Source organism: Rattus norvegicus, chromosome 3 (genome assembly GCF_036323735.1).
Source record: "Rattus norvegicus strain BN/NHsdMcwi chromosome 3, GRCr8, whole genome shotgun sequence".
Taxonomy (NCBI): Eukaryota; Metazoa; Chordata; class Mammalia; order Rodentia; family Muridae; genus Rattus; species Rattus norvegicus.
The window spans coordinates 84,632,882-84,647,666 of NC_086021.1; the positions used below are offsets into that span (position 1 = coordinate 84,632,882).

At 38.3% G+C, this 14,785-nt stretch overlaps 2 protein-coding genes across 4 annotated transcripts in view; one reads left to right on the forward strand and one right to left on the reverse strand.

Moving 5' to 3' along the window:
- Itga4 (integrin subunit alpha 4) overlaps window positions 1-13,395 on the forward strand; it is a 76,790-nt gene extending 63,395 nt beyond the window's left edge. The window contains 6 exon segments of one of the 2 annotated variants that reach the window (NM_001107737.1): window positions 1,824-1,931; window positions 2,736-2,861; window positions 3,951-4,070; window positions 6,284-6,382; window positions 6,780-6,899; window positions 7,268-7,753. In NM_001107737.1, the coding sequence (NP_001101207.1) occupies window positions 1,824-1,931; window positions 2,736-2,861; window positions 3,951-4,070; window positions 6,284-6,382; window positions 6,780-6,899; window positions 7,268-7,363 (669 nt within the window). In that variant the 3' untranslated portion in view covers window positions 7,364-7,753. 2 annotated transcript variants of the gene reach the window in all.
- The window catches only part of Cerkl (ceramide kinase-like), a 106,879-nt gene continuing 100,333 nt past the window's right edge, over window positions 8,240-14,785 (reverse strand). The window contains exons 12-13 of one of the 2 annotated variants that reach the window (XM_056985384.2): window positions 13,735-13,913; window positions 8,240-12,901 (exon numbers count right to left, since the gene is read on the reverse strand). In XM_056985384.2, the coding sequence (XP_056841364.1) occupies window positions 12,820-12,901; window positions 13,735-13,913 (261 nt within the window). In that variant the 3' untranslated portion in view covers window positions 8,240-12,819. Of the gene's footprint in view, window positions 12,902-13,734; window positions 13,914-14,785 lie in introns of those variants that run through there. The other variant, XM_056985385.2, reaches the window with a different exon arrangement.

Sequence of the window (14,785 nt, forward strand, 5' to 3'; positions counted from 1 at the left end):
AGTCTTGATTAGTGAAAATGCCAGTGGTCCCTTACTAGGGCAAGGTTACCCAATATGGCTGGTAAGAAACGCAAACCAGGCACAGGTTGGAAGAGCTACAGTAAGACTAAGATTGTGTCAAGTTTATTGCAAGCAATTTTTTTTGCTAGTTTACCTTCATTGGCAATGGAATATAATGAAATATAAATGCCAGGATCAAGTCTATGGCATTTTCCAGGATACAATGATGTACACAAGAATAATGTCTAAGATCAATTGTACTGTCAAGTTCTAAGGAACACAGAGAAACTCAGATGGCTTGAATACTTCACATCCTGAGGCAGTGTTTCTCAGGAACTGAAGGGCATACAGTGCCCCAGGAGCCACAGACTTAACCTGAAAAACCTATGACACATTTTTCCCGAGGTATTTAGATCAGGACAACACCATGATTTCCTGCAGGATAGGCAATACTGCTTTTCCAGGACAGACATTAGAAGTACTTATGGTGCCTACCCAAACAGCTAATTCCCATGGCTTGTCCCAGATCTACAGAAAATAATGGTTCTGAAATGAAATCCTATCACATCTACTTCTCCTAAGACTTTTGTTGTTTTTAGTTTTTGTTTGTTTGTTTTGATTACTTTGTACTTCAACTGAAGACCTAAGAATTGTTCATGAGAACACAGTGTTTTGGTAAACTAAGACAGAAACCAAATCATACTCTAGTGGGGGCTATTCATTACTTTGCTGTTGTTTTTTGGTTTTGTTTGTTTTTTTGTTTGTTTGTTTTTGTTTTTTGTTTTTGTTTTTGTTTTTGTTTTTTGTTTTTGTTTTCGGAGCTGGAGACTGAACCCAGGGTCTTGCAATTGCTAGGCAAGCGCTCTACCACTGAGCTAAATCCCCAACCCCTATTCATTACTTTGCAATCACCACTTAAGTATGTCTAATTAAAGCATAATGGAGTCAAAGCAAAATGGAGGCACTGGCAGTGAACATGTTGGGGGAGTCTGCTCAAGAACAGAGGGATCCTTGGAGGTCTGACCACCATTGGGAATGAGAGACAATGCATAGCTGCTTGTCTGTAGTTCCGTGTTCTGGCACTGTGTTCCTCTGTTCAAACTGCTATGGCCCAGCAGCTCTCCCAGGCTCAGGGTCACTCTTGTTCACCCATGTTTTCTGGTTTCTGTTAACTTGATCCCTTTTCATCCAGGTACTGTGGCACACCTTTTCATGACTTGTGTTGGTTGCATAATTAAGCCCCTGAGTAGGAAAACTTTTGTTTCAATCTCCCCTTTTCACAGATCTGTAATCTCCACATTTATAGAAACAAATATCATCTCTAGATGGTCTTTGAGGGTAATTATAGGTTGTGTTTTCTTAAAGCCAGGTAATGTGTCATTTCCCAGCTTGTAAATGTTATAAAATTACTATTAAACTGATTATTAAAAAGACTTCTGGTCAACCTCACAATAGAACCTTTAAATATATATTTTTAAAGTAAATAGTAACCTCTCTTTGGTTTTATATTTTAAGACAGGGTCTTTTATATAGCTCAAGATGGCCTCAAACTTGTCATCTCCTATTTAAGACCAGTTTTGTGATAAAATACAGCCATAAAAGAAAAAAACACCCCCCTCAAAAAAAAAAAACAAAATAATGTGAATTGGAACAGATTAAACTAGAAAAAATCTGACTACAGCTATTCTGTCTGCTTTGCTGTATATCTGCCAACTATACATCCTTCACTTGGGCTGGTAAATACTTGTCTTGAGGCTCAGTGGTTTCTGTGTTTGTAATTATAGAAAAAATTTAATTTTAAAGTTCCTTTCTTTCCTTTTCAGGTTATAAACACTGGCATTAGCATGGCTCCAAATGTTAGTGTGAAAATAATGGTACCAAATTCTTTTCTCCCTCGAAATGATAAGTTGTTCAACGTTTTGGATGTCCAGGTAACAGTCTGTTTCCTCTGTCTGACCTACCCTAAGTGTGTCTTCAATGCTAACCCTATTGTGAAGCTGGAGGGTTCTGCTCACTCCAGTCACAGTCCCGTGAATTGCTCATGCATTAACAGAGAGGACTTTAAATATTTTTTTTTCTGAACTGTACACCAGAGGTGGCACGTGCATTGACATATAGAATCAGAAAACCTGGTTCTTCCTTCTTTATTAACTATTTTATATGACTTTTTGGGAGGACAAGAACCCATAGAAGTAATGTAGCTAGTAGAATATTCCATCAAGCTTGAAGACAAGAACAGAGAGGGAAGCCCTTTTTAAGGAAGCATTTGAGTCATTTCTTACGCCGGTATTTTGGGTCTCATGAGGTTTTTGATGTGTTTGTTTCATTTTACCTCTGAGTATCAAGAAACAGCAAGCACTCCCCAAAACAACAACAACAACAACAACAAAAAAAAAAAGAAAACTCCGAACAAACAAACAAAAAATCCTACTAGAGTGAATTTAGAATCTTTTCTTGAAAATTTACTTTGATTCCAGACTTAGATGCTAGGATGTATTTTGTTTTGTGGTTTACACTGTTTAATGAAAGCAGAGAAAATTTACATTTAGGCTAATGTTTATCTGCCATTTTACTTCCCCATTTCAGTAAAGTTGGACCAAGTTGGTTGGGGTTTTGTTTGTGAGTTTACTGAAGATTTTCTTGTATTTTAGTAAAAACAATCAATTGAAACTTCTAAAACCATTTGCGTTAGCTCTCTTCAAAGAGAAGTGATCCTTTTCTTGTTTTCTATCTAGGCAACTATGGGGCAGTGCCAATTTGAACACTATGGACGAGAGTGTGCATTAGCACAGCAAAAAGGCATAGCGGGGACCTTGACCGATTTGGTCAAATTTCTATCAAAGACTGATAAGAGACTCCTGGTGAGCTTCCCTTCTTCAAATATGCATTTCTGCCTTCCTACAAAGTACAAAAACCAAATTCGAAACCAAATTCAACAGGGGCTTGGGCTGCTTGCCCGGAGAGTGGTAATGGCTGAAAAAACAGCTTCTAATCCCACTACTGAGGAATGGGCATGGTAGAGTGTTGAGATGGGAAGGGTTAAGTGTGTGCTCTCAGGTTTTCATTACCTTACAAATGCCACACATGTGCCACACAGACATTATATTAGAAACCTCTTGATACCAAGTCACCTGGACAATCATCTTTAGAACACGAGATTCTTATTCTCCCTACTTAGTGACTTAATGACAGAAGCTGGAGAAGTTGTGCAACAACAACAACAACAACAAAACAACAACAGCACGTACCTTAAGGGGGAGACTCCAATTATGAGCATCATCCTTTTCATCCTGTCCCAGAAGGTTCAGTTTCTAAGAATGATGAACTACATGCTACCTGTGGAACATACCGTATAATTTATAAAAACAAAAAATGCTTGTTGTACTGAAGGAAAGATGTTTATAGAAAGGACAGTTTTCTAAATGCCACTGAGAACATTTAAAAATACTCCTCATATTCAACTGTGTGAGTGTGTACACAAAAGTATGTCACTGTCTGCCTAGAGAGGTCACAGAATAACTTGTAGGAGACAGTACTTACATCCTGTAGGGATTTGAACTCAGGTACACATGTACACACACACACACACACACACACACACACACACACACTCTTGTGAGAGAACTCAGGTGTGCTACAGTGCATATTTGGTGTAAGCAGTCACAGGTATCAACCCCCCACTTCTAAGTTGTTTGACACAGACTCTCCTTGTTGATTGAGCCTGCTTTTCAAAAATTCTTTCTCTATATCTCATCTTAGAGTAGAAACGGTGGGATTATAAGAACATGCAATCATCTCCATCTTTCCATGGTTTGGGGAGGATTTCAACATTTGTCCTCATAACAAGCATTCGTGCATGACAAGCCTTCTATCCACTGAGCCATCTTCTTCAGCTGTGAATTTTTAAGTGTAGGAAATGTTAACGCTACCGCTTTTACATTCTTTTCAAGTATTGCATGAAAGCTGATCGACACTGTTTAGATTTCTTATGTAATTTCGGGAAAATGGAAAGTGGGAAGGAAGCCAGCGTTCACATTCAGCTGGAAGGCAGGCCATCCATCTTGGAAATGGTGAGTGTGAAATCATACAGATAACTTTTAATCAGATAGATGTGGATCTATAAAGTCAGTTATTTTTACGTAGATAAGATAGTATGGAAACATTCAAAAAATTACATAGATAAGAATACAGTTCGAGAATAAAACCCAAATCTCATTTTTATTACATTAACTGACAGAGATAAAATATAGAATCATTGAGTTTCATTTAGAAATAAATCATTCAACTGTCTGTGAGCCTTAATTAAATAGAAGTTGACTACCCTATCAGTACACATCATAACCTTAAATCACTGGTTCTCAACCATTGTAATGCTGAAACCCTTGAGTACAGTTCCTTATGCTGTGGTGGTAACTCCAAGTCAATAAAATTATTTCATTGTTACTTTATAACTTTAATTTTGCTACTGTTATGAATTGTAATATAACTATCTGATATAGAGGATATCTGATACAAGACCCTTTTAGGGGTCATTGTCCACAGGTTGAGAACCACTGCCTTAAGTCATTCTTTAAAATATAATATTTAAAAACTAAAACCAAGAAGTAAAATTAAAATCTGGTTTCAGAGAAAATCAAACTAAAACAAACTGTATCAACTAAACCTGGGTGTGGTGGCTCATGCCTGTAATCCCAGCACTCTGGAAATGGAGACAGGAGGATCATAAGCTTAAGATTATCAGTGCTATTTAGTGAGTTCAAGGCCCTCTTGTACCACATGAGATTCAGTCTCAAAAAAAAAAAAGTATAACAAAATTCTGTAGCAAAAATACATTTTAAAAAATAACAAAGTTTAAAACTTCAAATAAAAAAGAATTAAATGCATTTTGGAATTTTTCTCTTAAAAAAAGCACATTTTACAAAGAGCTCTCAGATGAGAGGAGAAAATTTAAAACACTGATTCAGTTTCTCCATCTGGCCAGTGTGGTAATGTCAGTGACCAGTGTAGATAAGGCCAGCCAACTGCAGTTGCAGACTGAGATGAACTTTGTTCACAATTTTTAGGCATCCCTTGTCCATGATAGCCAAAAGAAATGGAGATATTAGGTGTTCAGTAGCACACTTTTTTAATTACCAAATATTGGTCAAAGGAATATTCATCAGATAGGAGAGAGAGAGAGAGAGAGAGAGAGAGAGAGAGATCGAGATCCATTCATCTTCGCTTCAGATATGCTTTAAAGTCCTGAGACAAGGAGCAAACCATTCGGCTGTCATATCTGCCTCTCATATGCCCCAAGTTTCTCAACAGAGGCCCTACTGACACGGGGGACAGAAAATCCTTTGTCAGACAGCTATGTACACTACAGGGCACTTAGGAGTGTCCTACACGCCAAGCAGTTCCTGCCACTGCTCCCATTCCTACAGTCAAAGATGTCCTCAGACACTACATACAATCCCTGGAGGATAAGTCCTCCTGTTGAAAGAATGATGTAGGTCTAGGTGAAGCTTATAATTTCTAGTTCTAAAGATAACCTTACTTAGTAGAATTTAGCATTTTTGAGATAATAGATATCCTTAAGAATCTGTAGTCAAGGACCAAGGTATAGCTCAATTGGGCTAATGCTTATTTAGTATGCACAAAGCCCTGGGCTCAATCCTTAGCACTGAGCACTGGTGAGAAGTAGGCATGTCATCATGCTGCACACCTGTAATTCAAGCAGTGAAATTAGAAACTCAAGGCCATGGCCAGCCTGGGATCCATGTGGTTTGTTTCGAAAGAAAGAGAAAAAAAACAGGAAGAAAAAAGAGAATGAGAAGGGAGAGAAAGAGGAGAGAGAAAGAGAAAGGAAGAAGGAAGAAGGAAGGAAGGAAGGAAGGAAGGAAGGAAGGAAAGAAGGAAGGAAGGAAAGAAAGAAAGAAAAGACAAGAAAAGAGAAGAATAACCTAAGCAAAGTTTTGCTCAGTGGTTAAAACACTTCCCTCAAGCACAATGACCAGGAGCACTGTGGCAGGAAAACCACCTCCAGTAAGTCTGCATCTACCCCCATATATGCAAATAATAGTATTATTTATTTTTAAAATTATATGTAAGTATTGCGTTCTTATCCACCCCCTATAAATGCAACCCCCCAATGAGATAGAGGATCACACCTTTGAGCCCAAAGGAAGCCATTGTAATTTCAGTAAGTTACAGAAATTCTAGATAGCAAAGGTGGTGTTTCTATTGACATGTCTTCGTGCAATAAACTACAAATCAAACTGTTGATGATTTCTTTTCAAAACAGGATGAGACCTCATCGCTCAAATTTGAAATAAAAGCAACAGCTTTTCCAGAGCCACACCCAAAAGTTATTGAGCTCAATAAGGATGAGAACATTGCCCATGTAAGATCCTCTCTCTTGGTTGCTGCCTGAAAGCTGTATGGGGAATAGTTTGAGGGTGCTTATAAGTGGTGCCCTTTGGGGATCTGAGTCAGGAGTCAGCATGTCATCAGCCAATAGAGCACTTTTAACCCTTTACCCAGAGGTAGCATTTGCCACAGCTGAGAGGACATATATAGAGAACTCTCTGGAGATGTGACTTGGCATCGGTGAGAATGGGATGGATGTAGAGCATTCTACTCATTGTTTCTGCTAAACAGTTGCCAGGGCTTGGTAGGGCTGAGACTAGAGCAGGACAGAGTGGATAGTTCTGATCTCTGTAAAAGCCTGGGAGGCTTTTCAAGGAAAATGTCAGCAGTGCTATCTCTGAGTGTGTGTTTCTTCTACTTAATTTGTGCAGGTTTACTTGGAAGGGCTCCATCATCAAAGACCCAAACGGCATTTCACCATCGTGATTGTCACCATCAGCTTGCTCCTTGGACTTATTGTACTTTTATTAATTTCATGTGTTATGTGGAAGGTAATCCTTTAATAATTGTTAATTTCATGTGTTATATGGATACCATGCCTTTAATAGTTACCAATAGTACACTATTCAAAATGCCTTTATTGTCTCAAAGTCAATTATTTCAATATTTACTGTTCTTTTTTTTCCATTGCTATCTGAATGTTTAATACTGATCACACATTTATTCTAACTTTACTGCAAGAATCTGTTTGGAAAAATGTGGATAATGTCAAATGTCAATGTTGGGGGGGTGCATATATGTCACAGAGAAGTCCTATATTGTTAATGCTGCATGGTCTATGCTGATTATCGCTGATTAGATATTTGGTTTGACTATTATGGGTTCAGAACTAATCAATTGTCATCTAATCTATTTTCAGGCTGGATTTTTTAAAAGGCAGTACAAATCTATCCTACAAGAAGAAAACAGGAGAGACAGCTGGAGTTATGTCAACAGCAAAAGCAATGATGACTGAAGACTTAAATTGAGAGAATTGAAAAAGGTCTCAGGTTAAGATCTCTCCAGGAGATCTGTGATAATTTCTCTTTTCCATGCACTTATGGTTTTGTGACCCACTCTGTCTTAGTGCTGGGGAAGTCTGCAAGGAAGAAAATACACAAAGATGGCTTGACAGCAGTCAGTGAATAAGTGGAGCAAAACACTAAAGCTCTGGACACACCCAGAACTTCCGAAGCCAATTTAAAGGGACAGTAACTCCAGATTTAGCTGGACCGACTTAAAAGGAATGATCTTTCAAGGAAATATTACTGATTAGGTGGGCTCACCTCAGCAAAATGGATGCCATGATATGGAAGGGTATTGGTTTCAAATATACTTTTGATTTATCTTCAGACTATGACCATGATCTTTGAAGCCATTGAAAATAGCTATCCCTGGCTTGTCTAATGGATAAAGCAGAGGACGTGAAGACTGCTGTTGGTGTCACGGCATCACTGGGCTGTGTCCCTACAGCCCTGTTCATCTGCAGATAGGAATTTTAAAATCCTGAAGAACAAAATCCATTTGCAGCAGAATACTGGGGAAATAACAGCTGTGAACTCTTCTATGCATGTACATATACTTTTTAAAGAATAAAAACTTCAATCTACTTCTTTCCATTATCAAAACCACCCAGGAAAATTTGCTTTTTCAAATTCTCAATTGCAAATACAAATTCTTAAGAATTTTAAATAGCAGATTATAAATATTGCACTTGAGCCGATACACATGGATATAACACGCACTGCAGCTCACTGGTGATCGAAAATTGTACAAAGAGAGACTTGGAGGCCAATGTTTTATAAAACATTCACCGCTTCAAATTAAGCAATCATGAGTATCTGCTAAGATATTGTTTTTTTTTCTTGGCCTGGTTAAATATACGTAAACCAGGACTCTGAAAATGGACAAACAAATACATAGTTGGAACTGCAAATAACTGATCAAGTTTGTATGCAGTGACATCAAAATTCCCACGAGATAAAGCATGCTTGATATTGCTGCGCAAGATTCTGTTTAAAAATGAAATGGCTTCTACCTGGGTCTGCATAATTTTTCTGTAATTACAACCATTTTGTAGTATTTATTTCATATATGTGGTTGGATAACTGTAAGCTTCATCTGAATCTGTCATGTGTAAGAAAGTCATGTCCAGATTTTGAACATGTGCTAGATAAAAGAGGCAGCCTTCAGTGTTATGAAGAAAGATCACTTTACAGGAAGTGTTTGCTGCCAGCTGGCCCTTCCTCAGATTTCCGGATTCATGAGGGTGGCCTCTTCACAAGTCTGGCTGGAGAGGGAGGTTTTGAGTGCTGAAACTTGAGCACGGAGCCATCAGATCTGGGTGTGCAGTAAGCATATTTAATTAAATGTTTATATTTTTAAGGTATACTTTTTTGTGTAAAATGTAACTGTTTATAGTTTTCTCATGAAAATTCAAGTAGTTATTTCATGAAGATGTCAAAGTTACTGGATGAGAAATCAATATCATTTCAGACCTACCTTTTCAAGGGATGGTGTCTGAGAAAATGCAGATCGTTACACTGAAAACCAGCTCCTGCCTTTCAGATACATAAGAACACTGCTACCTCCTGGGCCACATTTTGCCCAGTTAGAAAGATATATTTTTTATGGATATTTGTAAATAAAACTTGTAAGTTTACTTAAGTACAAATCTAGCTGTTATGATAGTAGAATAACATCCTAGGAGGAAAGAATGTTTTCTATTAAGTGGATATTCGTGTTAATATTACTAGTTAACTGTGAAGTCTGAAATTTTACAAAATCTATGTTTTATCAGGATATAGGAAATACAAAAACATTATCTTCAACAATATCAATATAGCACAATGTTTTTTAGATTGGATCTAACAAATACCTTCCAAATATCAGAATTTTAATTTTTTCCATTGACTTCATATTTTTATTTTTATTTTTAAATACATAGTTACTATTTTAATTGTATTAAAATATTTTAAGTATAGGAGCTTTGCAATTTTATGAGGACCCATTAGTTGATTCTTGATCTTAGAGCATAAATCATTAGTGTCCTATTCAGGAAATTTTCACCAATGCCCATGTGTTTGAGACACTCGCCATTTTTCTCTTCTATTAGCTTCACATTTTACATGGAGGTCCTTGAGCTCTGTGCCCATGTGTTTGAAATTCTTCCCCACTTTTAAAAAAAATTTATTAGATATATTTCTTTTTTTTTCATCTTTATTAACTTGGGTATTTCTTATTTACATTTCGATTGTTATTCCCTTTCCCGGTTTCCGGGCCAACATCCCACTAATGCCTCCCCCTCTCCTTCCCTATGGGTGTTCCCCTCCCCATCCTCCCCCCATTACCGCCCTCCCCCCAACAATCACGTTCACTAGGGGTTCAGTCTTGGCAGGACCAAGGGCTTCCCCTCCCACTGATGCTCTTACTAGGCTATTCATTGCTACCTATGAGGTTGGAGCCCAGGGTCAGTCCATGTATATAGTCTTTGGGTGGCTTAGTCCCTGGAAGCTCTCGTTGGTTGGCATTGTTGTTCATATGGAGTCTCAAGTCCCTTCAGCTCTTTCAGTCCTTTCTCTGATTCCTTCAACGGGGGTCCCGTTCTCAGTTCAGTGGTTTAATGATGGCATTTGCCTATGTATTTGCTGTATTCTGGCTACGTCTCTCAGGAGATATATTTCTTTACTTACATTTCAAATGTTATTCCCCTTCCCGGTTTCCTATCCATAAACCCCCATCCCTTCCCCTCCCCCTCCCCCATATGGGTATTCCCCCCATACATCCCCCTTACTGCCCCCCCATATTCCCCTACACTGGGGTCCAACCTTGGCAGGACCAAGGGCTGGTGCCCCAACAAGGCTATTCTCTGCTACATATGCAGTTGGAACCCTTGGTCAGTCCATGGATAGTCTTTCGGTAGTGGTTTAGTCCCTGAAAGCTCTGGCATTGTTGTTTTTATGGGGTTGCAAGTTCCTTCAACTCTTTTAATGTTTCCTCTAATTCCCGCCAAGGGGGTCCTGTTCTCAGTTCAGTGGTTTGTGGCTATCATTGATCCATGTATTGGACATGCTCTGGATGTGTCTCTCAGAAGAGATCTATATCCGGTCCTATTCAGCATGCATTTTTTAGCTTCATCAATCTTATCTAGTTTTGGTGGCTGTATATATATGGGCCACATGTGTGTCAGGCTCTGAATGGCCATTCCTTGAGTCGCTGCTCTAAACTTTGCTTTCATATCCCCTCCTATGAATATTTATTTTTCCCCTTTTAGGAAGAAGTGTCTTCCCCACTTTTTTTTCCTATTAGTTTGAGTAGATCTGGTTTGATGTGGAGGTCCTTGATCCACTTGAACTTAAGCTTTGTACACGGTGATAAGAATAGATCGATTTGCATTCTTCTTCATGCTAACCTCCAGTTGAACCAGCACCATTTGTTAAAAATGCTGTCTTTTTTCCATTGTGTAGTTTTAGCTCCTTTGTCAAAGACCAAGTGACCATAGGTGTATGTGTTCGTTTCTGGGTCTTCAATTCTATTCCATTGATCTACCTGCCTGTCTCTGTACCAATACCATACAGTTTATATCACTATTGCTCTGTAATACTGCTTGAGGTCAGGGATGGTGATTTCCCCAGAAGTTCTTTTATTGTTGAGGATAGTTTTTGCTATCCTGGGTTTTCTGTTATTCCAAATGAATTTGCAAATTGCTCTTTCTAATTCTATGAAGAATTGAGTTGGGATTTTGATGGGGATTGCATTGAATCTGTAGATTGCTTTCAGCAAGATGGCCATTTTACTCTATTAATCCTGCCAATCCATGAGCATGGGAGATCTTTCCATCTTCTGAGATCTTTGATTTCTTTCTTCAGAGGCTTGAAGTTCTTGTCATACAGATCTTTCACTTGCTTGGTTAGAGTCACACTGAGGTATTTTATATTATATTATTTTATATTATTTGTGATTATTCTGAAGGGTGTGATTTCCCTAATTTCTTTCTCAGCCTGATTATCCTTTGAGAAGTGGAAGGCTACTGATTTCTTTGAGTTAATTTTATATCCAGCCACTTTGCTGAAGTTGTTTATCATGCTTAGTAGTTCTCTAGTGGAACTTTTGGGGAACTCTTTGGGGGAACACTTAAGTATACTATCATATCATCTGCAAATAGTGATATTTTGACTTCTTCCTTTCCAAGACCTCCTTTTATTGCCTAATTGTTCTGGCAAGGATTCAAGTACTATATTGAATAAGTAAGGAAAGAATAGGCAGCCTTGTCTAGTCCCTGATTTTAGTGGGATTGCTTCAAGTTTCTCTCCAGTTAGTTTGATGTTGGCTACTGGTTTGCTGTAAATTGCTTTTACTATGTTTACGTATGGGCTCCACTATGTTCATAGCAGCCTTATTTATAATAACCCAAAGCTGAAAAGAACCCAGATGTCCTTCAACAGAGGAATGGATACAGAAAATGTGGTACATTCACACAACAAGAGTACTACTCAGCTATTAAAAACAATGACTTCATGAAATTCTTAGGCAATGGATGCAACTAGAAAATATCATCGTGAGTGAAAAAAGAACACATATGATATGCACTCACTGATAAGTGGATATTAACCTAAAAGTTCAGAATACCCAAGATACAATTCAAAAACCACATGGATTTCAAGAAGGAGGAAGAACAATGTGTGGGTTCTTAAGTTCTTCTTAGAAGGGAGAACAAAAATACTCACAGGAGGAAATATGGAGACAATGTATGGAGCAGAGACTGAAGGAAAGGCCATGCAGAAACTGTTCCACCTGGGGATCCATCCCATGTGCAGCCACCAAAGCCAGACTATATTGTGTCGGAGAGGCTCCGCCAGAGTCTGACAAATACAGAGGCAGATATTTACAGCTAACCATTGAATTAAGAATGGGATCCACAATGTAGGAGAAGGACTGAAGGAGCTGAAGGGGTTTGCAACTCCATAAGAAGAACAACAATATCAATGAACCAGACCTCCCAGGCACTAAACCACCATCTTAAGAGTACACAGGGATAGACCTATGGCTTCAGTCAATATGTAGCAGAGGATGGCCTTGTCAATGGGAAGAGAGGCCCTTGGTCCTGTCATGGCTTGATGCCCCAGTGGAGGGGAATATCAGGGCAGGGTATTGGGAGGGACTGGATGGGTGAGGGAGCACCCTTATAGAGGCAGGGGACGATAGCAGGTTTCTTGAGTGGAAACTGGGACAGGGGATAACATTTGAAATTTAAATTAAAAAATACAATAAAAATAAAAGATAAAAATATTTTAATTACATTAAAATAGATACTTTAATTATATTAAATAGTTATCTTCATTAAAATGCATTTTCTATTTGTATATATATATATATATATATATATTGCATGCCAGATTCTTTTATAATAAATTTCTACTTTACACACTTCTTTCATATGCAATTACATGCTACTTTGGAATCATTCATTTCCTCCAGGCTTCCTCCATAGAGTTTGATCAGTCTTGGGTGCAGCCTATAAGGAATAACATAGGCTTGATTATTTCATTTTTCTGCCACGCAATGTTTTACACACCTTACAAGTGTGGTACATAAGTCACACATACAGACGGACATACACTCCTAGCAGAGCTACAAGTCATCAAGGTGAAGGACATAAAACACCAACATCTGTGACCATTCCAGAGCATTCTTAACCACCTTTCCTGCAAGGTTAATACCTCTAGTGCCTCTATGAAGAGACAGTCATTTAAGAACACCCCATAAAATCGATTCTGTGAAACAGGAAAAAACAGAGGCTCCTGCCCATCTCCCAGCATGCTTCAGTCTGCTAAGACATTAAGCTTGCTAAGATTGCGTATATAAGTTTCTACAATCGATCACTCTTGTTAACATATATGTATGGTGTGTTGAATGCTTTGTAAAGATTTGACAAGAGATTCCATTACTTTATATATTAACTTGAATAAAAAGAGAACTTGAATAAAAATAGGACTTGATAAAAACAAACTGTTCAACAGAGTATTACATGATATTAGAGCCCAGTTTGGCACTGGTGGTGGGTTGAGAGAAGGGCTAGAGGATGTGGGACTACATTAATATGAAAAGATTTAAAAATATCCTCAAAGACAAATAATGAAAATTGCAAGCATGTCTGTACTATGCAGAATAATGCTCTGCGGGGCCAGCATAAATGCTCGTGTTTGTAGTTATTGAAATATTGGGATGTGTCAATTTGCTAACCCTCTGGCTTTTAATCTTCTGCCTGGGTTTAGAAGGCAGAACTCCCATATTATATTATTAGTGTTACATCTGGTATTCTCCACACTGAGTCATAGTTGGGCTTACCTAATGTGAACCTCTGAGGCAGCTTCCATTAAGTCACCATCTATATTCCAAGGAAACCCATTTTCTGAAACAGTTGCATGGTGTCCACCCTCCTCCTGTGGGCTGTATCCATTGCTATTGCTCTTTGGATGAATTTTTACTTCTTCAATGGTGTAAGTCTCCACAAAGGGAAAATTGAACTAAACACAACAAAGGCAAAAGGTCATCATGCTTCATGGTGGCCCCTATTATAATGAAGTTTCATCATCATACTGACATTTTTATAGCTTTGCAACTCTAACCAGATAGCCCCAGGTTTTCTGAAAAGGAAATTTGTTTCCATGCCATTCATCTTTACTGGATGACAGTTGGCACCTGTGAAGAGTTTCCCACAACAATGATGCCCGAATTTCTAGTTAAAGACAGACTCTTCAGTTGATCCCACTGACGTCATGACAACCTTAGCTAGCTGATGTGAAACAAACTGTAGCCCAAGTTTCACACTTGGAATTCAATACAGAAGAGCTTAAATCTAAACTTATTGAGATAGGATGGAAAGTACATAAGAGAGAGGAAAGAGGCATTCAAATATGGTTTCCCCAGGTGCTTACATGTCATTTTAACAAACTGGCACAAGGTACAGGATAGTTATTAGCCATTCTAGAATGCCACCAGCTAATGCTCAAGTTGTTCTTTTTCTTCTTTACCAAAGGAAATTACCCAGGTGGAGGAACAGCAATGACTCCTCAATTAGATCTACAAAGACTCTTCTTCCAAATAGGGTATAGGGCAAAGGTAACAAGGGTTAGGACTGAGTATCTGGGGTGGGGAACAGACATAATTTATCCCATAGCAGCCAGTTTTTAAATATGAAGCAGATTCTGAAAGCTTTACACCCAGTGTGGGAACTCTATCATAGTTATGATATGCGAGTAGTTTCATGGAAAGCCAGCCTGGTAAGACTTGCTGTGAGCTGAGGTGAACATGGAATCCACATTATAACTCAGTTTATTATATAGTTTAAGTTGTTGCCTTTCCTGGACCTTTCTTCTGTGTGTGTAAAATAAAGGTT